Consider the following 26303-nt stretch of genomic DNA (forward strand, 5'->3'; position numbering starts at 1 on the left):
CAGGATCCTATAACCAACACCAATGTCTGTACTAGGAAGGAAAACCTGACAATCCTTTGCAAGAGAAACCTCTAGTAATTTGTTACGTATCAAAAATCCATTTTTTCTGAATCAGAGCAGATCTTAATCACCATAAAAAATCGCCTGTTTTCTTCACACACTACAGTTAAAACTTAAAAAATGGGGAAAAATGAAGCATATTTCTGCCTGGAGCTCCTGAATAGATCATTTTGTGAGGTTGAGAGTAGCCTGAATGCCATTACCAAGCTTCACACATATTGAGGACACCTGAATCCCCCAGAATCTGTATTTCAAGCAAAATTTGACACTGTATACAAGAGAAATCTACTGAAATTAAGTATATCAAGCCTAATACAAGCCTCTGGTATCACAACCAAGTGCTTAACAGCCTTTCCATAAAGCTGCTTCCAGCCTCCCTTCCCTTAGTCACTTTCTTCTCCTTCCCAAATTCGTTTTGTCATTTGACAGCAAGCTGATGTAGAAGACATCTGTCAACTTTTGCCTTAACTCTCCCTTTTCAAACTGCCAAACCCAACCATTTGTTTGATCTACTTAGGACTGCCTCTTTTCACATTGCAGTCCTCACCAAATCCTGCCGTTTCTCCTAAACCAGCCCTGTTGTCATGTAGGCCATGACAACATAAATCTGGTAATTCCTCTTACCTGTTGCAATTCCCTCCTTAGCCACCCTCTCCTAATAATGAAACAACAGTCAAAAGTCTACACTCTCCATGCTTGTCCTTTCTACATTAAGATTCAGTTCTCCACTCTCCAGGAGCTTTTGAACCCCATCTCATTGGATTTTCTTATCAGTGCTACAAGGAGCACCCAATGAGAATGCAGAGGCCAAACTCTATGAGTCTATAAATAAAATATTTTAAAACTCCACACAAGAACCATGCTCTTCAGAAAAGGAATGACATTTTGCAATAAGCTACCCATGCAATTTTACAGTTACGTACATCCACATGACAGGATTCAAAGAAAGTGTTATTTACTACTTTTTATTTTTAAAACAAACATTACTTATCTGAAATACAGCTGTGAAATGCTGCCGTTTGAGTGACAAGGAAGTACACTTGAATACAGGCATTCCAACACATGCATTTCCAATTAAAAACTCTTAAAAAGCCCTAAACTTGCATTACAGTACAATTACAAAGCTACTAAGCAACATTAAATAAAATGCTTTAGAAAACTGGTTCACAAACACCCAAACTCTAATCATCTTTCTGAAGAAAATACTTTTCCCAGAGAACATCTTCTCCAAGAGAAGATATTTGGTCCCTCTAATGTTCCTGTTCCACTGTGCAGCTTGCTATACCAAATCTAAAATATTGCAAAGCCATGCTTTTTGCAAATCAACTAGCAGTATTAAGCTAGTAGGTTAAAAAAAATCTGCATTAGATAATAGTACAGGAAAGTTGTCTGTAGTTTGTATTTTAACACAGATAAACTTACTCATAGGATTCATAGGGCGCAGACCCTGGGGTGTCTGTCCTTGTTGCTGATTCTTCACTTGAGCCTGCGGCTGTGTCTGCATCTGGTTCCCTTGATAGGTCAGGCCAAGGGCTGCATAGGCTCTCTCAATGGAGCTGGGGTCTATCTGACTGGTAGTGTTTATGCTGGGTGTTGTCTGCTGCCCCACACCCACAGAGCCAGTATTTGCAAGTCCTACTGCAGCTCCACCCAGCAGCGCTGGAAGAAACGTACCGGTATCAAGTGAGTAAGGGCAACAGGAGGCAGCCCAAAGACATCCACAGCAACAGGAAGAGAACCTAATGAGTTCACTAGATAACTACACCATCTCCTTCTAGGTACGTGCAGAGGCCAGATCTGGAAACCTGGCATGAAACAGGGAGACAAGTTTTGACCCAACCAGCCATTCCAACAACATGCTAATTTCCCTTTGAGCTGCTGAGAGGAAATCTCACTCAAGTATTTAAGACACCTCTGTTTGCTTCAAACTGAAAACAGAAGCACACCGAGACACAGAGGTTAAAGGCAGAAGGGTACATACAGCTCTTCACCAGTCACTGTAATGTTTGTTTTGGTTTTTTTTCTTTTTAATTTTCTTAAAACAAGAAATAGCTCACATTAGTCATGAGAAGAGCCCAAAGTACCACAAAGGAGAGAGAAAACAAACAACAAAACCAACCAACCAAACAATGATAAAAAGTCATGCCAAAGATTTTAGCAGGAAGACCAAGGGGACAACAAAGAGACGGGGGAAGAGACATTTGATAGAAACAAAGGATGAAGACAGAACCAAATATAATCAGGGCTGAAATGACACAACAGTGTGTGTATATGCATGCCTATCTGTCTCCAGAATCTGGCCAGCTGGAAGAGATGGTAGTGAAAAGCCAATCATGTGGTAGAAAGATCTTGACTTCTTCACCTCTAACACTCTCCTGCTAGGAAAATCCAGTAGTGTTATAGATCTTCCATAGACACTAGCTATCAGACAGAAAAATATTCTGTAACTCTAAAAGCAAGAGGAAAATCATATTACATGTTCCTAGATACCAAGAGCATCACCACTACCATCTGGGTGCAAGAAAGTTTAATTCCCAATATGCATTTTATGGTTTATCCAATACATGGAATTCCCCAGTAGACTTACATTGTTGATTTCTTTTGTCCCCAGCATTTTTGAGAGGCAAACATACAGGACAGTCATGTCGTGTGCAATTCTTCCAGTGCGAGATGATTTGTCGTGAAGATGCACAATGTGCCACTGAGAGAGGAATGAAAAGCTTTACTACCAGTATCTTCACATGTTGCATACAAACTAGGTAGGGAGCAACTACTTCTCTCAGCGAACACATCTACATCAACACAGGTCAGTACAGTATTACTTGAAATAGCTCTGAAAATGTAGCTAGATTTCTTTAAGTACTATTGGCTCAACTAAAGCTTACTTCAAAGACCTGCGTCACATACCCCAGCCTATGGCTCAAAGTACACCACCATATACATCAGGCAGACTGTACTAAGCAATTGAGATGCCAATAGGCACAACCCAAATAAGCCTAGGCTACCAAAAAGGTATCATACATTTTCCCTTGGTTGCTAAGATAGGCTAAGAGTTCATCAGTGCCAGTAGCAGCTTAACTCCTGGCTAGCTACTGCTTGAAATTTGTCTCTTCCACTTAAGAGAAACAAGTAGACTACTACTTGCAGATTGCTGCTTTGTGCCTACCCTTATCAGAATGCAGCATTCAAAAGGTATTGCAGTGAGTTACAGAGCTAAGCAAAAGATCTTTACTCATCTCTCTGCGCCTAACCTAGACATGAGTGCTCTCGTCTCTAACTTGCCTGAACTTTAGAGGTTCAGAAGTTGCTTATGATTTCCATTCTTAATGGGAGAGAGAGCTTAAAATTGTACTTCCCAAGCCACCCACTAGTTTTCCATCTCGTTTGAGAAGATATCCTTTTCATTCTGCAAATGATGACTGCATCTATATAACCACTCCTCCACTTACCCTGGCAAGATTTGCCAGCCTGACAGTGTGTCATATGGTTTAGGACATTCTTCATGGTTCGGCAGTGAGGGAGGTTGCACTGTCGCACTTCCCCATTGGCCTGTTCTCGCCGCTGACACTTGTGAGCATGCAGGAGGAGAACTAGTTGTTGCTGAATAAGTTTCCGTTTTTCTGGATCTGCTGTTGGTGCTCCAGAACCCATTCCTTGAGAAGCTGCTGGCCCCATCCCAGCTTGCTGAACTTGAGGAGCCTGCTGCTGGCCCTGGAGGAGATGGAAAGGAAGTTCCCAGAAATAAATCTATTTTTGAGAATAATTCATTTAGCAATGACAAATAAACAGCAGCAAAAATAAAAAAAAGAATTGAAGCAGAGAAACAACTACCACATTCTGCAATTAAGGGAATAGCCCACCTATATGTAGCTCTGGATGACTCATTAAATACACCCCTTAGCAACAGTCCCGGAAATTCTCTCCCCAGTCACAATTTCCGCCCCATATCACCATCCTAGTCCTAGCTCTTGCCTTATCAAAGAATAGCAGAACTTTGCACATGCTGACAGGTTAATTTGCAGTGCTAGATGAACCAGAAAATATTAATAGCACTTAGACCTCAAATCTCCTCCTCATTTTGGATGCTAGAAAGTTGCACCCACAATTCCTGCATTAAGGAAAGAAGGCACCTTTTAAAGTAAACAGTTTTCCCTTTATTTCAGTATAAGGTGCCTCAATTTGACTGTTCCTAGAAAAGGAGAATGAAGGGGAAGTTCTGGGAACCTTTTTCCATCAGAAAACTTGCAGGTAGGCATTCAAAACAAGTACCTCCTAGTCTCTGCTACAGATGAAGCACAACTTCAGGATAATATACATGCCACAGAACTAATGTCAAGTATGGCAACATCTAGTACTACTTCTGTTTACTTCTTCAGACTTCTTTGTATTTCTTCCAGGAGACATTTGAGGAGTACTTCGCAAAGAACAGAGGCTAGGGGACTCTGTGTTGCTTGCACCACTTCAGTTCAACAGCTTTCAGTTTTTAACAGACTCTTCACAGAGGGTTTTAGAGGATGTTTCTGGAGATATCCAGATTTTTAGAGCTCAACTACTTCCATTTGTAAACCCCAGTTCTCCCACAGCATTTCAATATTAGTATTAACCTTTCCTTTTACAAGGAGACTTTACCAATTACTCAGTCCCCTCAGGGTTTCTGTGTGTTCTGATATGACCCTACCTGCCTTGTTTGCAGCCTGTCATTCTAAATGATAACTGAGATAGCAGCAACTTCTCACTCCTAGGTTCAGCTGGGGTTCTGAACAGCAAATTTTGGCTGCTGCTTTATCAGTTCATATAATCAACTGGTTTGGAGACTTCCAATGTTTCATGCTTAACTCCAAAAAAAAAAAAAAAAAAAGTTAAACTCATAGGATTGAGCTCTCTAATTCCAAGGTACAAGTTACCTGGAAATGGTTTTTCAGCAACACTGAAAAGTCAAGAGACTAACCCTCCCAGAGGAGGGCATGGGGGGGGGGAGAGGGCGGGCATGGAATTTGAAGCAAAAAGAAACATAAGCTGTATTTAGAAATGTGAATTTGTTTCCCAAATTAAAAAAACCCACATGTACATAGGGGATAAAAAGGGAGGACATGTTGCACGTATACCCCTAACCAATTTAAACTTCTAAAATGAGACGAACACAATCATCCACAAGCATTAAGCTCAAGCTAGGGAATCTAATGTTCAGGCCTGTCATTTTTAAGCTTGCATCATCCACTATTTGCCGTCCACTTTTCCTACTTCTTCTTTTCCATTCCTTAAGCCCTGCTTCAATACAGAGTGAGAGGAAAAGGGGAGGCACAGGGCTACTACAGCAACAACTGCCAAGGAATATCCAGCATCAGGACTGTTTGTGTTCATGTAATTCAGAACAGAAATGAACACACAACTGGGGCTGGTAAGCACTATCATTTCTGTTTGAGAAGGGATACTTCTCTCTCCAAAAATCAGTGAGTATAAACAGGAAAACAAGCCTCAAAACAAAGCTACACTGAGAAGAAGAGGCCTAATAGAGCAACTTCAAGAGAAAGGATGGGAGAGGAGAGCAGAGGTGGCAAATCTCACTTCAGTCAAGGAGCTTAATTTAACTTTCTCTGCTAACAGGGTTTGAAGGGCAAAGAATGGAGGTCCAGCTTCTCCAAAAGAGAAAGTACAACTCAGCTTTCTCTTTCAGATCAGCCTTTTTAAGAGTTAAGCAAACACATTATGGATGGATTCAGAGCACGCATTCGCACTGGGTATGACAGCTGCGAAAACTTATAACATGGCAAGAACAGAGCATACTGCTTGCTCCATTTTAGTCTACTACAACATTTTCTGGAGGCATCTTTCATTCTACTTACCATGTTAGGCATTCCTGCCCCAGGAACTGGCTTCTTGTCCATTGCAAACTGCGGTAAGCTATTCTGCAGTGCAGCTTTATTCTGCATCTGAGGCCCAAGTCCACTGGCTCCAAGCTGCTGCCCAGTATTCTGACTATATGGCTGGCCGTAAGGGCTGGGATTGCTCATCATTCCCATCTAGGAATTAAAATGGTAAAATGTTCAAGTAAGACAGCTTAAATTCACAATGTCAAAGGCAAATGGATACTTCAGAGAAGCAAGGGGGATCACAGCCATGAACCAGCTGCAATGCAATACTGATCCACATGCTTCCCTGTTCCTCCATGTGCACATATTTAACCCATCACGCAACATCAACTTCTCAACCAGACAGCTCCTGTAAACACAGTGAAGCCAACCTACCAAACTTTAAGGTCAGTCTGGTCAAATTGGCCTGATTATTTCTTTTTATAAAGATTTTGTGCAACAGATTTCTCATTTCAGCTTTCCCAACCACAAACTTGTTCCATGGGCTATGTACCTCACCAGTCAGAGAATTTCTCTGCTCCCAGTACCTCCACATGAAGACAAATACCACCTTCTTTCATATCAGCAAGGTTTATCCCCAAAACATCCCACCTAACTGTCAGCACTCTCACAGCTCCTCTCCAGACAGCTGTAACAATGCATGTCTGTATACAACCTTTTTCTATTTAAGAATATACCATAGGCATAGGTAAAACCACACACTCACAGTAACCCATTTGCAGTGAGCAGTACTAGAGGTCAAAAGAAGATGTTTGCAGACAAACAAAACATATCTACTGAACCATTCATCCATAAGGGATGTAGATTTCTAGATCATACAAACTATATTCAACAGACCTTCTAGGACCAAAACAACTAGCCATAGAAGATCAGGAAACATGGAGATCTTTGTTAAGATTACCAAGTTCTCACCATTACTCAGGTAGGATCCTCAAAGAGCCATAACTCATAATAATAAAGGCACAAACATACTTTAAAGAGCTGCATTGTTTCAATTCACATTAGCATTTGACTAGACAATGTTCAGTCTCCTTTGATACTTCTTGGTTCAAGTCTAGGCATTTTTCTGCATTCAAAAAGTACACAAGCTCCTATGGTAGGTTTGTTTCCAATCATTCCTACATTTATTCTCAAAGCATCCTCCCCTAGTAGAAACACCTTGTTTCTTCTCTTTAACCTTCTCCTTATTACAGAGAAGTAATATACATGCCCAGCAATTACCTGTGATTAGTCAAACACTTTTTCAGGTTGTAACATCTGCCAATCCACTATAACAGTTGCCTTCAATTTGCATTTACAAAGTAAAGCAGAATCAAATCCAAGCTATAGGAAAAGAAACACAAAATTCACTAAAGAGCCTGCCACTTCAGACATCCGATATGTACAACTGAATTCCCTTGAGGACAGTGCCTCTCTTCCACAAACAAGGAATAACAATAATCACAGAGCAGTAATTCATTAGAAAGCAAAGCAAAGCATCTCCACACATGGAAGATAAACTGCAATGATTAGGCAGAATCAAAAAAACCTTCCTTTCCTCTGTCTCCTTTGGCACTACCCCTACTGTGTCTCAACTGCAACGAATACACACAGGGTGACCAACGAGGCAGCTGCTGCCAAAAAAAGGACAGCTAAGACTCAAACCCTTCCTGCTTCTCCCTCAGAAAACTAATAGGATCTTATTTGCAAGCTGAGCAGAAGGGAAAGGAAGAAGAAAAATGTAAGGAGTCAGCAAACATTTTCAGGACTCTTCCCCATTGTCACTGCTGCCTCAAATTGACCAGCAGTTGGTCAGATTTAAATAAGGACTAACCATGGGAATAATTTCCTTAAGGTCTATTTTCCTGTAAGATAGCCTGGATCCCATTGGCTCCAGAAAGGGTTTTGAAAGCAGGTACATCCCCAAACCCAGAAATTTCTAAGCAAAGTTTTCAAGTTCATTAGCAATCACAGCTCCCAAAGTTAACTGACACCTGAGAGTACCCTAAAGCAAAGATTATGTCGGCCATCACTAACGCTGCTCTCATAACTTCTGCAACTTACACTGCTATCAGCCTCGAAAAAAAACCCTAATCAAATAATTCAGAATTGAAGGCTCAAGGCGCATTTTCACACCCTGGTGGCACAGTGAGAAATTAAGATGCCCAACACAGACATCTCTGGGGACTTCACACATTGATAAAAAAGGATTCAGAATAACTGTGGCCTGAAGAGCTAGCTCTGTCCTGGCTGTAGGGCTAGAACCCTAAACCCAGACTTTAAAAAAAAAAAAAAAAAAAAAAGCACCTTTACCATCATTCATAATAGACCTTTTCTAATGAATTTCAGGGATGAGGTTTAACCATGCCAATCAGCTTTTGTATCTGCCACACAGCTGGACACAAGCTCTATGTGAAGCAGCTGGCTTTTTCAAACGTACTAATCAAGCTGGCCCAGCAAAAAGTTCTGGTATTTTCTTAAGCATGAGCCATTGGAACTGTTTGGGGTATAAAACCAACCCTTCAAACAAGGCTGTCTTCATTGCAGAAACACAGGGCTCCACTCTCCCAGGGGCTGAGAACCATCATTCACCCCACCAACGGGACTTCCTCCACCCTGCTGTACCCAGGGATCTAGCAGCAGAAGACTACATGCCCAGCTCAGCTGCTTCTGACAGAGGTAACCCTCAGTTCCCTGTCTCAGTCTACAGGAGAGGCAAAGACCAGAGAAGCATAGGCCAAGTTGGGAGGGCAAACGTGCCAAACTGACTCCAAAAGCCACAGACTCAAGGAACATCTAAGGAGGATGCTAAAACCCAAATGTCTCCAGGTCTCTTGGAATAAATCAGCAGCCATTCTTGGTCCAGGTGAAACAGACACCTGCCAGATCCACAGCTGAACCTGATGGCAATGCCTCCTAGTTTTGCTATCACAGACCCACTAACCTGACACAGTCAACCTGCACGCAACTCTAGACTGAGTGAAACGTCATGTGTGAGGTTCTTCACCTGGCACAAGGTGGCCTTGTGACCCTGGCACAAGAAGCAGAAACACATGTTCATGTCATTTCCTGTGATATGTTGAGAAATATGGATAAAAGAAAACACCAAACAGGAAGATATGGATGGCCTCATGACTACTGAAGTAAGACAAAAATAACCTTGTATAATTTTATCAGTAGGAAACAAACAGACTGACATAGTTCATCATTGCATTCATGATCTATTGGGACTGAGGGGTAGATAAACAATTAAGTGCAGAAAAAACAGCCAAAGAAATGTGATATTAGTACCATTACATGAGACAAGTACAAGACTTCATTTGCAATATCATGCAAAAACGTACACAACTGAATCATAGCTAGAAGTCAGTGAGTGCAACCTCTATGCACTCCTTCCTGGCCACCTCCTTCCATTGCTCTTCCCCTTTCTCTTCTTATCCATCCCATCTGTTGTTTCTCTTCTCCTCACAGCCTCAACTTTCACAGCACATATGAAAAGACTTAGACACAAGAAGAGCAGAAAGAAAACCACAGCACAGTAAAGAGGAAACAAGGAAAACTGCAAAAATATAATGCATGGCTAATAGATGGCAAAGATAACCTCAAATGGTTATACCTTCTACATACAGTGAAAATCAACTTGACTTCCCTGCCTCCAATGGAAGCAGAGGCTATCATTACCAGGTGGAAGGTGTGCACTTCCCACCACGTAAAGGGCATAGACAACAGAAGTTCAAGAAACATCCTAGTTCACAAGCACAAGCAGCAACAGATAGTGCTGTTCAGACACTCCCTCCCATCTGAGAAAAGCAACTACAAAGGCTGAGGAAATTCCCTGAAGTTTTGTTCCAGTACCATGAAACGCAAGCACCTTCACTTTGGTAGGTCAAGTAACTAACTCTGATTGCCATTCTACTTTCAATACCATTGAGTACAAATTGAGGGGAAATACCTGTTACAGCTATGCACATAGACATTAAAAATATTCTACTGTTTCTCTATAAAAGCAATTGCTTCATTGGCAGTCTAGGATTTGAAAGACAACTAGGTATCAGTAGTAGTATTGAACAATGACCAGTTTTAAGATATGCAGAGATACATGTAAGCATGGAGAAGTGAAGAAATAGAATTAGTATTAGTTACATTTTTTTCAAATCATCCAACATTTGCAGCATCAACTATGTATGTCTCTCAGGGTAACTGTAGTGCATGCACTAGTTTAAGACCATACTGATAGCACCTAGTATCTTTTCAGATTAAACATGTTCACAAGTGTAAGTTAAAATCAGGAAAGTTAGTCTTAGAAAATTCCAGCTGGCTCTTTAAAACCAAGAATTTACGGTACATCACTTCACAGTGCCATTCTACTGACTGGTAGAGCATCCCTGGACCTAGGCATAACGACAAAATTTTGCTAGTGGTATCCATTACATTCTTTCCAATGACTTATTGCTCTTCTTTGCACCTGACTGCATAATGTTTTAAGATACCTATTGCAAGACACTAGCATTATTTCACTGTCATCTGTGCAAAGAACTCCCCTAACCACCCCAGAAACTTTGATTCAAATCCATGTCTTTACTGCTCTGGTTCTCCCTCACGAACAAGTACTCCTCCCTTACGCTTGGATCAAGTGAGCAATTTTCCATTTTTTCACCTTGGTTCAAAGAAGAAAAAGCAAAGGACCAGAACACACAACTAACTTTACCTGTTGAATCAAACAGCTAATAGGCAACCAAGAACATTGACCTCCTACTGAAAATGTGATTTTAAATATGCTAACACTATGGAACATCATCTGATTTTACAATTTGAGAGTGACATCATCTTCAGTCTCTGTGCAGCTTTGAACAGAACTTTATTCTGAAATTTCTCCTTGTTTTACTTAAAGGAAGTTATGGAAATTCTGAAGAATTACATTTGTCTTTGTATAATATTGACATTGATTCTTTTAAGAATCATAGAATGGTTTAGGGTGGAAAGGACCTTAAGATCATCCAGCTCCAACTCCCCTGCCATGGGCAGGGATGCCTCATGCTAGACCACATCTCCCAAGGCTCTGTCCAACCTGGCCTTGAACACTATTTATTAGAGGTTAAACCAGTAAAACCAAGTGTATCGATTACAACTGAAGTCTGTATATACCCCAATAGTAAACCAAATGACAAATTACTACTGGAACTCTAAACATTTCATGTAATTTCACATGCAAGTGTGTAGAGGTAGTAGTAATGCTCTTATTAATCTGAACTGCCTTCATATCCATTTCATTACTTGAGTAAGGTAGAATTTCCTGAATCAGTGGGAGATGAAATCTCAGTGACCTGAAGGCCAGGTTGCTCCGTCACTTCATGATAGAGCACTGCTAATACAGAAATGCACAACACAAAATACTCTCCTTCCCTAATAAAAGGCTGGACAATAAGACAAACTGGACACTCTCAACAGAACCCAGTGGAATAACAAACTTAAGTAGATAAAACTGCGAATGAAGAATGGCTCAAAACAGGAAATGTGATTTTTTTCTCAACCTAATACAGTTCTTGAATTCGCTGTTTACTTTTCAATTAATTCAAGTTGTAAAGCTACCTAGCGAAACAAAAAGCCCCCAAAATACTTAAACACTGAAAGAATCAAGGCTTTACAAACAAATTCCAAGCTTCCATTTTAAGAGTAATAGGCAGGTCTGTCATCCTCCTAACTTGCTCCCAATCTAGCACACAGAAAACAAAAAGCTATTCAAGAAAGCAAAACTGATGACAATTCCTTTCCCTTCCAAAGTTCTCAGTTCCTTTCAGGCTAGACTTCCACATGCATTTTTAAGCTGGTACTGTCACCAAAGCAAGGTCCACACCTCCTCTGACTGGCAACATCAATTCATTTAAGATGACCGGTCCCTAATATCAGCATCAACTTCCGTACTGAGGACCATAAACTGGATCAGAAAAACAATGCAAATGAATCTTATTTTTAAATGACCATCTGAGTTTCAAGCTTGGATTAGTTCCTCAACAGTCTCATGCAACTGGCACAGAGATGGCATGCAGACAGAATTGCTTCTTTGTATGTTAGTGGCTGCTTCCAGCATACGAAAAGCTACAGCATTAAGCCACAGGATGTAAGTGGCACATTTTGACAGTACAACTTTATGTATACCAGGTGACCTTAAATCAATCATTTACATTGACATTTGGGATTTCAAGTCCTAAAAAGTAGCCATACACCTAGAAAAGCTTGGAAGTACATGGGTAATAAGTAAAGCAGGTGTTCCACTATTGCTAGCCAGTTTTGGGAGGAGAAGAAGAATACACTTCAGTAACTCCACAGAACAACAGAACAAAACAGAAATGTAACCAATTTTGCTTTCCAAATTGACAAGCCACTTGTCACAAGCTCATCTTTACTGTTAGAGGAGTATAACACCCTCCCTCCTAAATAGTTCACAGCACAGGAAACCGAAGCTATTCCTCAGTACAAACCACTGCAGACAACACACCTTCATTTTACTGCGATGGAATTCACAGAGGAAACACTCCCCTCCTCCTCCCATCACCTAAAGGGGCTGACATGGCAAGGTAACATGATGAAGCTGAACACAACCAAAGTGTTTGGTCTGGTTTTTTTTTTCCTTCCATTGAAGGACAGCTCCTGGATAATGCACATTTTTGCAGTGAGGAAGGAAACCTACAGAAGTTACTACACAAACTCCCACATTAACAGCAACATAGCACCAAAATTACCAATTAAAAAAAAAAAAAGGCTTTTAAAAAACAACTGCTGAGGGTCCTCTGTTTTCATCTACTTTTTGAAGATTTGTAGGTGGGAAAACACAAAAGCAGATGGGTGGAGAGCGAAAACAGTCAGACATGACTGTTGTCAGATTTTGCTAACTCCAGTGCATGAAGTGAAACACAGGCTCTCTGCCAACAATCAAGCCAATTGAAGACATTCTGGAATTTCAGCCTCCATTTCAGACTGTTCTCTCTCATCCGGCAGTTTCAACTCCTGTGCAAGGGCTATACCCACCACGCTCAAAGTCACCAGGTTTTTTTTAATCAACAGTTAAAGAACTCTGAAGTATTTTAACCAATCTGGGACTGCAAACTAAACCCTAGAAGTTTTGGTCTGAATATTCCCAAAGGCACAAAGTGTTCTTACTTTTGATGTACAGCACATTTCAGAATTTAAGTAAGCAAAGAAAACAATTTAACTTTGGGCTACATCAGCCAAAAGATTGATTTTGTGTTCTTCTTGCAATTCTCCTAGCTAAATGAGATTACAGTGCACAATCTTAGAGCTCTGGTAAGTAAGGGTTAAGAAGTTGCATTTCACCCAATACATCAATTTTTGACCTCTAAATACAGTTTTCTGAGGATCAAAGTAAATTCACTTTTTTTCACAGCCAAGGAATAATGAATGAAAGGCCATGTCATTCCAATACAAGAATACTTCTAAGTAGTTACATATTTCTTTCCACAGCAAACTGCATACAAATTTGCTACTGTAGCAATGAAGCTTTGCAACAACTTGCCTATCAGGCAAAAATATCTAACATGACCAGGTCAGACATTACTAGACACATACAAACAGATATCTATCTGAACCACTGAGCTTAAGCAAACAGCTTAAGAACTTTATAATTGATAGCATTCACAAGAAAATTTACTACATTAAAGTGTATCAAAACCATTAATATACAGCATAATTTTCATTTGAGTTTCAAATACATTAAAAGACTATGTTACTTATTATTCCAAGTCCTTCAAATGGACTTCAGGCACTCCAATATAGATCTATTCAGGTATTGCAAAGCATGCTGGAAAAAACTGCCCCCTCATCAGCCAAGAAGCAAAATATCCACCCCTAAAGTGAACCGAAACATTGAAGTATTTTCTAGGCTTTTGATCAAAACATTGAAACTGGAGAATACATACTTAAGTGGCTCTCTACACTAAAAAAACCTAATTGTGCATGACAAAAATTCAATGCAGACATCTCTTAGTCATTTAAACCACTAGGTCTTCTCTTGGCTTCTCAGTGACTCATGACAACAGCTTTTTCTCCATTGCCTAAACCCTGTAAGGACATTTCCTTCTCCAGCATAAAAAAGATTTTTTTTACCCCAGCTTTCTGGTTTACTCTCCTATTGACAAAGCCTTTATAAAGTTTGAAACTAGAACTGAGTTGGTTTAACAGTCTTTTAAGAACGCATCATTTGTCTTCAGGTGTCTACACAAGCATTCATTCTCCATCCTTAACTCACATATCTATTTCTTAAAAGGCCAATGTATGTGTCTTAGCGCATACAGTGTGCTAAGTCTATTCAAACCTGAAAGTGCCTCTCAGCATCTGCTACAGCACATCCATTCAGCTGATTTCAGACAACACAAACTCTCGTTAAATGTCACAAACAGAAGAGCATCACCATATCTAAAAGGATTCCTGTCACACTCAGTATATCAGCATCACATTAGATGGGAAAGCACATTAGTGGATGATGCATAAAACAGAATATAACCATGTTACTTTCCAGTGTTGCTGATAAACTATACTACCACAAGATTTCTACAATAGACTTTTTAATCTAGCAATAGTCTTATTTGTTGTGAAAGACTCAATTTTTGCCTCCCATCGCTTCTCTAGATTCCACTTTAGCAGCATATAAACTATTTACCACATGATCCAGGACTCTTTAAAGAAAAAAGGTCCTATTCTACAGAACCCATACCGCAGAGTAATAAATCTTACCAAAGTCAACAACAAGAAGGAAGGTAATAAAGTCAAGTTTAGCTTGTCTTACCTTGTTCATAGCTCCAGGCTGTGGCCCTCTCAGTCCAGCCTGTCCTCCCATCTGTGGAGAGCCTTGTTGCAGTGTCTCGGCCAACAGATTACCAGGACTACCCATCCCTGGGTTTGGGTACGGCATATTAGGTCGACCTCTGCCTGCTCCAATTGAACCGTTCATGACTTGCCCCTGCATCATTCCCTGTCCATTGCCTGCTGCCAACATCCCAGGATTCATGCCAGCATTCATCCCTGTGTTCATTCCCATGCCAGGCTGGTTAACTGGACTATTTACTGTTGGCATCATCCCGGCTGTGGATTGGGCTGAAGGACCCTGGTTTGGTCCACTTGCACCCATCGCCATATTGGGAGAAGTCAACCCAGCCTGTGCCATGGGGCTTTTCACCATGCTGTTTAACATTCCCATTCCAGGACTATTTTGTTGGGTTTGACTGGCCATGCCTTGGCCAGGGCCACCTACCCCCATATTGAGATTTGGGGAGCTACCAGCCCGTAAAAGTTCAGACAGCTGCTTGTGTTTAGAGGCAGCATCTTGTGCCAGGCCAAGGCTGGTCTGCAGCTGATTAATGTCACCACCATTGGTGAGTCCCAGTTCTGTGGAGCTGATCAGTTCATCTGGCAAGTCATGTTCCAGATCAAAGAGTGAGCCAAAATCTGAAAAGCAAAACAAATTTTATATGAGGTCAGAGCAATCAGCAACATCTTTCAGAAGAATCTTTAGTTTTCATTAGTTTTTATTTTTCTATTTCAAGTTACTAGCAAAACTTGACTTTTTATGTTCAGCAAAATTCCCAGATCAGTCATTACTGAAAGCTATCCAAATTGTCATGATAAAAGTAATTTCTAAACTTTACAGAGTCTAAACTAGAGAAGACCATTCTGCTTCATTCTCCTACAACAGTTTCTGTTGAAAGATCACTGATCAGTGATCTGAGTAAAGCTCAGACTATCATCTCTCAACTTGAGAAATTTGAGAAGAGAGAAAAAACCTGTATTAAAATCCCACAGTTAGCCAAAGGAATTAGACAACTATTATAAAGGATTAAAAAAGGTTGATAGGAAAGCACTGTCATTTATTTTTAACTTTCAATGAAGTCTGTCACTTTTGGAACAAAGATAACTAATACATGGTTTTCCAAAAAGTGTTTACTATGTATAAAATAATTAATAGAGGTTTAGTTGTGGCGTTTGAGGTTGGTTTTGTGTAATTTTTTTTTTTTTTGAGGGGGGGTGGGTGTTGCTGGTTTTTGGGGGCACAGAATTGCAAAATTCCACTAAACTTCACTGGACAGTCAGTATCTTCCCACAAAGAACACTGTTCGAAAACAATCATATAACCCTCCTGGCCACAAAGCTGTGAAAAAAAACCCACCAGGATGAAAGAATCCAATTCATATCTCAAGAGCCCACGCAAAGCAATCCCCAAGCTAACCAAGTGGAAAAAGGTTACTATTTGGGATATATAGAAACAAGAATATTGGACAGCACCAGAATTAATTTGCTCAAGAAAACAAAAAGTTCTTATGTCCTCAGAAGGGGCATGCATCTTGAGTTGTATATTTAATCTATGGTAGTTAAAACAAACATAACCTAAAAAGGTTATGGCTAAAACCTGTACCACCATGTGATGTTGCTACACATGTTTAAAAACTTAATATTTGGAAGAATACCTAGTAAAGAAGAGAGTATTTTAATCTTAATTATTAGAACATTTCAGCACCACTTCTGCCAAAAAGGTCATTTCATGGATGCTCTGTAGGAGGTATTGCACTCACTTTCAAAAACTTCAGATCCAGCAATGACCCAAACTACTACTCATTATCTCAGCAACTGCATTTAAAAGAAAATCTCAATTACACTGAATTCTAGAGAGGCTGGCAAGATGACTTGGTCCAAATATTAACAGAAAAATACTACAGTTAAACAGCCTGTAAGTCAGAAAAGCTCAGCAGCATTAGAAATCAGCTCAAAATGTTTCACACGATACTGTACCAAACTGCCAAACTCCAGTACTAACAGAGTTTCTACAACTATGTAACTGTTATCACAGATGAGATCGTAACTTAAGAACTCAGAAAATAGAGTATGAGGTTGGCAAGAACGCAGGTAAACCACAGAGGAGACTCTGTAACTCCATTTATATATTCTTCATTACTGCAAAGCACCAGGGACAGAATGATAACTTCCACTAAAAAACTATGCTTTAAACTATTGAAATCAGTCAGCCCATTTTTCATTAATGTAAATCTTGTGCTAAAAGTTATGCTTTGCAACACATACTAAGGACTCAGCTTTTATTTGCATCCCTGGTATTCCTTAGCATGACTGCTATTTTTCAAAAATTCAGAAGTGAAAGATGAACCAGAAGAATAAAGCTTTGTCCAAGTTGTCCCCCATTTAAAATGATGAATTTGCAGTTTGTGTCACTAGACTTATTGCAACCCCTCCAGCCCCTAAAAACCTTACATTACTCAGTGGTTAGCTTAAGAATCAAACATTGATGAAATGGGAAGAGTTACAGTGGAAGAGATCTTTGAGAGCCCCTCAAACTAGAGGGGAGATCAGGCAAATGGGGAAAGCAATCAAAAAGAAAAAATACAAGACAGTTTAAAATAGCTTTTCAAGATGCCTGTTAGGATGCCTTTAACAAAGAAATGCTGAAGTACTACATCCAGAACACTCTGACAAACAGCCCATGAGTGAGGCAGAAGTACAAAATATGATGAGTAATTCACAAGTTATTCTGCTACCCAGAAAAAAAAAAAAAAATCTCCTTAATGAGGAACAAACAAAAGTGAAACTGAAAGTTAAGTGTCTGAGAAGAACATGAGCCAGCACAAACCCTGTACCTACAACATAACCATAATGGCAGCACACAGCAACCTCCTGTCTGCAAATGAAAACAGCTGTGGAAGCAAAGTACGCAGCTCAAAGACCAGTTCTGCAAGTGACTGTAGCCTGGGTAAAGAACTTCTCTTGAACAGATACAGCCTCCAGAAGATGGCAAGTGCTAAAAGAAAAATCGCTACTCATGCCCTGAGATCATATCACTGTCTATTAAGCCTTTCACAAAACCACCTAGAAAGCAATCAGTAAACATCTAGGTATGACGACCTAATTTGTTTTCAAACGACCACAGAATATTTTCTCCAAAAAACCCCTTTAGATGATTTCAGATAACACTGCAAAGGAGAGGCAGTGTAATTCTTGGTTTGAGAGACAAAGACTTGCTCATCTTTCTTCACGTGAAAATATTAAGCTGCTTCTCTGAAGGCTTCATTCTTTTTGAAATTCCCCTTCCTCATAATTGAGAAAATAATTCCAGCTTTAAGGCTTAGTCACTCATATCCAACTGGAGTATCGAGATACAAGCTACCTGAGCTCCTTGGGCTGGTCATTCTGTGCCACCCATGGATAAGAAGAAAAATGCCACTAAAAACTCTTAAGTGATTTTAACTCTTTTTATTACTGTCTCAAAACACACCAAATCAACAGCCACATTAAAAAAAACTCCACACACAAAAAACAAGCCAGAACTAAATAGTTGAGAGATAATCAGATTATTTACATCAAAATAATGCAGAATGTTCTTTTCGTAAAACTAGGATTAAAAATCCTAACAAGTTAAAGATAACGCAACAGAAGATTCATCATAGAAGAATACTACAGGCTACAAGCCTAAGTTTTAAGTCCTAAATACCAAAATTGCAACATTCTGGTGTGAGTTTACTCTTTTTATAAGTCCTTCCCAAAACTTCAAAGACTTCTTCAACCAGTAGATAACAAAACTGGACAAATACTCAGTTGTCTGGTCAACTACGGAAATTACATTTTCAGTCAACTGCTGAGAAGCCGAAGTTTTCAGACACAGGACTGAAACATGAAGAGTCTCAGAAGACTAGAAACATCAGTAAGGCTTTGTCTATCTCTAGCAACACTCAAAATTCACTTCACTATCTTCTACATATAACAGGTACTTTAAAGCCTACGGTAGAGATTTCTACCTATGACCAACCAAAAAAACTGGTAAGACCGGGCCAGACAGCTCATACACCACACAAAAATAACAGCACATACACAAAAGCCAAAGGTATAGCTTAAAACAATGGTGATAACTGTTCCTGGAACTGACTGACTTTTCAGTACACAGAGTCCACTGATTGCCTTGCATTCTGTTTCATTAAGATTACACACACAGATTTCTTACTAACAAAATAAAGCTCATGGGAAGGTGAAGGAGGCGCATCAGTCCTGCAAAGGTTTGCCTACCTGAGTCATGATCCCTAGAGACCTTAAGGTAAAATCAGACACAGAAAAACTGGGATGCAATAGAACAGCCAGTATCTGGTCTAGCAGCTCAAACATCCAGTAACATGCAGACATTAAGTGGTAGAACTAAACCTTGATCTCCATAAAGAGGCACACGGTAATTCCACATTATGTTATTTATACTGTGTTTCTTTCCATGGGTAACAAGAAGATATAGAAAAGATTGCTACTGCCAACTAAGATTCAAAGGAAAGAAGCAAAGTACCTTAACAAAACAACATCTCAGCAGGTAATCAGAAAGTCTTAACCTAAGGTAGTCTCAACATCCAAAGGCATATAAATAATTTCTCTTAGGAGCTCTACCACTAGGTCTTTTTTGGTAGAGTTAAGAAACTTGCTTGATTTGCACTGGCTACATTAGATCTGCAGTGACGAAGTGGATCAGAAAAGACAGGAGATGGAGCAGGACCATTTCTTTCAGTGGCAGTCAAGTCAGATCGGATTAAGTAGTATGAATTGCAGCCTAAACTGTGAGAAAGCAACTTCAAAAACATCAGCGTGCTAGTTTGTGTTGCATATTATGGATTACTTCCTTAGGTTTAGACCCTACTTCCAAGAAGTCTGCTTTTGACAGTGTCTGATCTGCAAGATGCACGGAACTTGCCAGCCTGGGTTGGAAACCCACCTGGCACCAGAATGGACTTTAAGCTAGTACAGATCCAGAGTGTGCCATCAAAACCCTTAAGTCAATAAGACATGGAAGCCTTATCAAGTGATTAATTTTCAAATGAATCAAAGTATTTATTTCAAGCTAGTATTACTGCAAGAGCACCTGACAGCACCAGGGATGTAACAGTGCTCAAAGCAGGCAAGGTAAAGATTTCCTTGCTTAGAACACAAGGAAAATCATAGAATCATAGAATAGTTAGGGTTAGAAAGGACCTTAAGATCATGCAAGCACACACTGCAGCCAGCTCATGTTCAGTTTCTCATCGACCAACATCCCCAAGTCCTTCTCCGCAGAGCTGCTCTGAATCTCTTCTCTGCCCAACCTGTAGCTGTGCCTGGGACTGCTCCAACCCAGGTGTAGGACTTTGCACTTCGCATGGTTAAACTTCATAAGGTTGGCATCAGCCCGCCTCACAAGCTGCCCACCTCACAAGCGTGTCAAGGTCCCTCTGGATGGCATTCCTTCCCTCCAGCATTATCAACCTATTCACACAGCTTGGTGTCATCAGCAAACTTGCTGAGGGCGCACTCAATCCCACTGTCCGTGTCGCTGACAAAAATGTTGAACAAGACTGGTCCCAACACTGACCCTTGAGGGACACCACTCGTTACTGTTTTCCATGTGGACATTGAGCCGTTATATCAATAAAATACATCTATACTACCTACTTAGCAAAGAAATCAACATGTGGGTTCAAGTAGCACATGCTAGTTTCTTTTGCGTGCTTTCTAGCTTACAGTCATGATTCAGTCATGTTCTCTCTTCTGGATTAAGACAACAGACCTCTACTCGCCTTTCAGCATAAAACAGGCATTTCTGTCAACATGAATTACCTGTTTCTAGCAAACACGCTACAGTGAACACCACTAATTTTCTAAGAACTTGCCCATGTGCTAAAAAATAGCAAGAACGCTTTACTCGTGTACTGTACCCTCAGACTCAAGACACTGAAGCAGTCAGTCTCAGAGAATAGTTGGTACACCTGCACCAACAGTGTCACATGTGAAAAATGATGCCTGAAGAACCCTGCATGCCAGACATGCAAGACAACAACTTACTCTAGTGCTTACCTCATTGCTGATCTTGCAGAGAGAGGTAAGAGACTTTACAGTTCCTGTCCCTGCATCCCATTTATTACATTATAGCCTGAACACAGAAATATCAAATTAGAAACTGCTGAACAGTAACCTTTTTGCGCAAATGTTTCTGGGCTCGAGAAACCTATCAATGGATCAAATTATACCACAGTCGTTAGGTTCACAATGAAACAAGTGGACAAAGCTTAGTACAGGACACTGAATACAAAGTGTGCATGTGACAGGGTGGACAGGAGCCATAGAGGATGTTGGACTACACAGGAGACATAACACCTTTGCTGCACTTTCAGACAAAGAATAACGATAGGCTGCTGAGGTCAGTCTCTTCTCCGCATGGCAACACAAAAGTTCTCCAGGAATTGACCAGGGCCTTGATGTAACAGAGAAAGTATCTGGAGGATACAACAATATTCCAGAGAAATGAGCCATTTGGGCTTGCAGTCCAGCACCTAAAATGTGCTGTGTGAAATGCTCTTAAAACACAAAAAAGCACCCCCACACCCAGAACTCAAACCACACAAAAAAGGCAGAACAAGATAAGGAAACTATTCTCACAAGAGAATTCTCTGGTATCCATGAAAATGCAGACTCAAAGATGAAGCAAACTTGCAACCAAGTTCTAATAAAGAAAGCCATCAATTCCCAAGGCCTCTGCAATAGCAAAAAATTGAGACAAGTTCAGTTTCATTGGGGAAGGGAACCATGTCTGAGGCAAAAAATCTTAACATTCTTACCAGGCGGGTGTGAGAGAACTTTGCTATAGAGCATTTTGGAGGTCAGGTTTATTCTTACCAATAAAGCCCATTCAGGAGAAGGCTTTTCATGCAGATCATCTACAAAGCCACCATTATCCAATGGTAACGCAAATTCTGTCAAACCACTTTTCCTAACTTAAAATGTAGAGTTAATTTAATTAGTCTCCTAATTTGATGGAAAACAAAGGGGCAAAAAAGCAACATAAGCTTAAAAAAGGTCTAGATTCATCATCGCAACTACTGATTCCAAAATCCTAGCTCATCAGGCCCTATATAACCCAAAGTAGAAGTGTGATATAGCAGTCTTCACTTTTTCATTTATTCTATTTTCATTTATTTTAATCATTTACACAACAGCAAGTGAGAATTCTTATGCTGTATTATGCTATTTCGGTAACAGTCTAGAGCATTAGACTTTGATATTAATTCTGATCCCTGCAAGAAATTATGGAAGCACTGCCTCCTTATTTCCCTGCTAACCCAGACAAGACCTGAATTTGTTCACTGCATCAAGAAACTTGGTAATTTGAAGAATGCGAAAAGTAGAACACACAGCTATAAAGAACATACTCAAAATCCATGGAAGACAAGAAACACAAAGACACAAAAGGCGTCAGCACATCACAGCAGCACACAACTTCAGGCAGAGATGGTTTTAAAAACAACTAAGTGCTTGTTGGTCGAAGTCAAATTCATCATCTAGAATACACATGTCACTATCAGTTGTGAAAAACAAGCATAGATATAAGTACTTACAAGTCTAAACAAAAGGAATCATTCTAAAGAAGCAATAACTTATCATTAAACGTATACTGAAGTCCTAAAATTAGGACCTCACAGGCTACGTTTCTTTTAGCTATCCTAATTCCTACTCAAACACTGGTGTCATCAACTCTAGCTCAAGGGAAAAAAAAAAAATAAAAAAATCTCCATTTCATTAAGTCTCAATAATCTGCAAGTTTAAGTCAGACTCGTCCCAAAGCACTACCAACAGAAATACCAATTTTAGTAGACTCTGGCTGATTAATTTTTGCCACTTCAGAAGAAAAATCGTATTTACAACAAACTGCTTTCATGATCATATTCAAAATTCTTCAAAACCCAATATTTAGACCTACAGACAATAGTAGGTGTTTATCACTGAAAAACCATAGCAAAAATTCAACGGTTGTGATTCTGGAACACAGAATTGTAGCTTGTCTAGAGAAACAAAAGTGGTGTAATCATATGGAAAAGACTGGGTGCAAGAATCAAGACAGGGTATGTTTGATGGTTTTGACATTACTTATGGGGGAATTTCAGAGTCATTGTTTGTGTCCCTGCCCAGTCACCCTGTCACTTAACAATGCAAAGGTATGAACGAGTCTTGCCATCACTGATGACCCAAATAAGGTGAAATTTTGTCACTAATTCCAAAACGCTCAAGTCACACAGTTAATAATTTCCTTGTGAAGATGTTGCTATTTCCATAGATTTCATTGAGCTACCTTTAACTTTTGTGCAAAGTCTCTAAATTAGCACTTCTATTCCCAAGACTACCCTGCGTATGCCACTGAAACTCCCATAAGATCACCTTAAGCTACCTAATGATGGTCTGTGATATTGTTATATAGTAAGAATGGCATTTCAGCTAGAAGTCTGATAAATTGTGGACCACTGTGCACAGGGAAAGTTAGGGATGCCCGGCGGTCTGCTGTACTGGTGGGCAAAGAATGGGTACAGGCAGATAGGAAGTGAACACCCCTATGTGCACAAACACACAGAATCAGTTTCATTTTAGAAGCAATTATAAATCAGTTTCAAGAACAGAGTAAAGTTCACTTCATTGTCAAGTGAATGATGACTCTGAAATGATGCAATTAACATACAGAATTACCGAAAAGTTCAGTCAGTTTTCTTAGTATTACTGACTTAAGTTTGCTCAAAATTACTCCTGAGTAAAACCAAAAAACAATGCTGTATTTATGTACAAGTAAACAAAAAACCAAACATCAGCAGATGAGACTCCTTTATCCTGAAGCAGTAATTCCCCAGGGATCCTGAAATTATATTCAGGAATATGTAAAAGGCAGGTTAGTTTCAGCAGACTAAGCCAGACACCAGCATTTTGCCAAAAATTTTTTTTTTATTCCAATTCTGAAAAAGGAAAATAAAACCTGAGAATTGGATTATTCTAGTTCATTAACACAGTAAGAGTATGTTCCAAGAGAGATTTTCTATTCACTTGTATTTGGGAGTTCTACAACACAAAACCCAGTAACTCATGATTCTTCACACAGACACAGTTCAAAGCTGTACTTATATCTGGTATGGAGATGCACCAAAAGGTATACCACAGAGGTGTTCCACACCATCAGGTAGAAAAAAGCAAAATCTTTCTCTGCCCCATCTCACAGCCATCGATAAGAGAAAATAACCTGTGCTGGTTTTGAGAAAGTAACTTGTGCTGTACCTAACTTGCACTTTTTAAATTAACATCTTGGTTTCTACCACAATTTCATCTCCTTGCTGTTCCTGCAAACCCACCTGAGATCACCAACTGAACCACAAATTAGTATGATTTGAGTTCAGAATTCAACATTCCATTTTCTGATTTTCTTCAAGTTTTGGAAGAAATGTGTGCTTGAAGAATATAGCAGGTTACATTTTTAAGAGTGCTTTAAATATGTCCATATGACAATCCATTTTAAGGAAACTTGTTGCTATTTAGGAAGAGAACAAAGTCATACTGTCAGATACTTACTGCCCAGAGAGAGTTCTATCAACTGCTCTAGTTCAAGTTCTATTTGAAATTCTACAAATTCAACGTAACCCCATGGAAGCTTTTTGTCAGTGCATACAACCATATGCAGAGACAGATGTATTTTAGTTCAGCCTCCTGCTATAGTTTAAGTAAAGACAGAAAAGCCAAATCCTTGGAGACAGGTGCATTGTTTATCTGTCAGCTAAATCTACACAGCGAAATCACTTCATTTGTCAAATAATAACTTTAAATTACTTTTGCCCAGTCCCTCTCAGAGGGGGCACTAATTTGGGTGATGAGAAAGCTCATAGTACTGTTGCGCAGTTGGAACAAGCACTGCTAAAGCATCTACGCAAGACACTGAGATGAGACACTGGATGTAATCAAGCAGTCTACAGAGAAGATGCAAGAAATGCATGCTAAAGCATACAAAATTAAAATCTAATAGTAAAAATGTTTACTCCAAGTTGTAAAGGTTCAATAAACCAGAATTCCTACAGTAGAAGTTCAGTGTTCGTCCTTAGTAGCTTCTGAAACCCAAATGCCCAAAAAACATACACTAAACCTAGGAGTCCCACTAGACCCTTCCCAGATAAACTCTGGCTTTCTGCAAACACCCAACTGACCAATAACCTGAACTAGGGACCCTCTAGACTAAAACCAAACCCTGCTCTAGGGGGACTGACAAGATGCAAAAGTTACTTGTCTGGGTTTTTTTCTTTAATCTAGGATTTAAATTCTCAAGTTCAGTAACAAAGGTTTTCCCTGCAATATCAAACTTGTGACTGTGTATTTTTAAATAGCAAAATGGCTTTTTGGTCTCGAGGCCTTTTTATTGGTAAGTGCTCAAGATTCAGTTTTAGATCACAATATGTACAGTCCTCGCATCATAGTAGATTTTTTTAAATAGGTATCTTTCTAACACTGTTCAGAAAAAGTACATACCTGAGTCAGACATGCACAAAATCCACCTGGTAAAGGGGGCAAAACCAGCAGATGCAGCAGTTCAGAGATCTACAATGTTCAAAAGTCTGCAAGATTTTCTTTAAAAAGTTACTAAGCACCATATGACTCATCAGCTTTCTTTCTAAAGAAAGTCTTGCAGACTTAAATTTCTCTTAAATTTATTCCTAATGCAGTTACTTCAAGAACCTACTTAGCTACAAAGTAATGATGCCCATTTTTGCCACACAAGCATGTATTACTGCAGTAATCAATTTACAGTGTATGCCACCTATCAAATCGTATTTTAAGGCATCTCTTATCTCACAACAGTTAATAGCTGGGGGGGGGGGGGGGGGGAAGAAAAAAAAAGTGGTGCTCAACAACAGGATAAAACTATGTAACTGATGACTAAGTATTAGCTAAATGTAGCTAATCACTTGGTCTTAAACATTAGCCAGAAAACAGATTTGTGAAAAGTATTTATTTTTAAAAATCATATATACAAACACTAGGGAAAAAACATAGCTGCCTGAAAACAGAATTAAAAACCATGCACGTGCCTCTGGAAAAGGCAGTGAGACATGGTCAATACGATTCATTTTGAGCAAAAAAAACCATTCAGATACATTTGGAACAAATGAAAGAAGAGTATCAGTTAAATTGGTGAGAAATTTTGTCACAAGTCTTAGACCCTTGATGTGAGTAAAGTTTTGAAGGTCAGAAGCAGTTCCTGAGGAAAAAAGGAACATACAAACTTCATAAAAGGAAAGACTGAAATCTGAAAGGGAGATTGAAGATGCGCTGTTACTCAGAAAAATGTGACTTTTGGATATAGCGAACTGAATAAGTCACGTATCACAAAAATACATACACTGATCTCTGATGCAAAACACATGCCAATTAACTGTAGAAAACTGACTTACAATGTTATAGCAAGCCAGAAACACTAAGCGCTTAAAATCCTGTTTTCAGATCTAGCAGCCCAAAAATATGACACCATATAACCACGCTGCAGCAGAGAGTATACTCCATTTTTATTTCCTCACAAAA

General features: G+C 39.6%; 1 protein-coding gene across 2 annotated transcripts in view; it reads right to left on the bottom strand.

Annotated features, from left to right (window-relative positions):
• EP300 (EP300 lysine acetyltransferase) overlaps positions 1–26303 on the bottom strand; it is a 62362-nt gene that overhangs the window by 30334 nt on the left and 5725 nt on the right. For both annotated transcript variants that reach the window (XM_080611031.1, XM_080611030.1), the window contains exons 2-6: positions 14710–15368; positions 5904–6080; positions 3510–3771; positions 2648–2761; positions 1483–1719 (exon numbers count right to left, since the gene is read on the bottom strand). In XM_080611031.1, the coding sequence (XP_080467157.1) occupies positions 1483–1719; positions 2648–2761; positions 3510–3771; positions 5904–6080; positions 14710–15368 (1449 nt within the window). The remainder of the gene's footprint in view (positions 1–1482; positions 1720–2647; positions 2762–3509; positions 3772–5903; positions 6081–14709; positions 15369–26303) is intronic.

The sequence above is a fragment of the Psittacula echo genome (genome assembly GCF_963264785.1).
Source record: "Psittacula echo genome assembly, chromosome: 1".
NCBI classification, from domain to species: Eukaryota; Metazoa; Chordata; class Aves; order Psittaciformes; family Psittacidae; genus Psittacula; species Psittacula echo.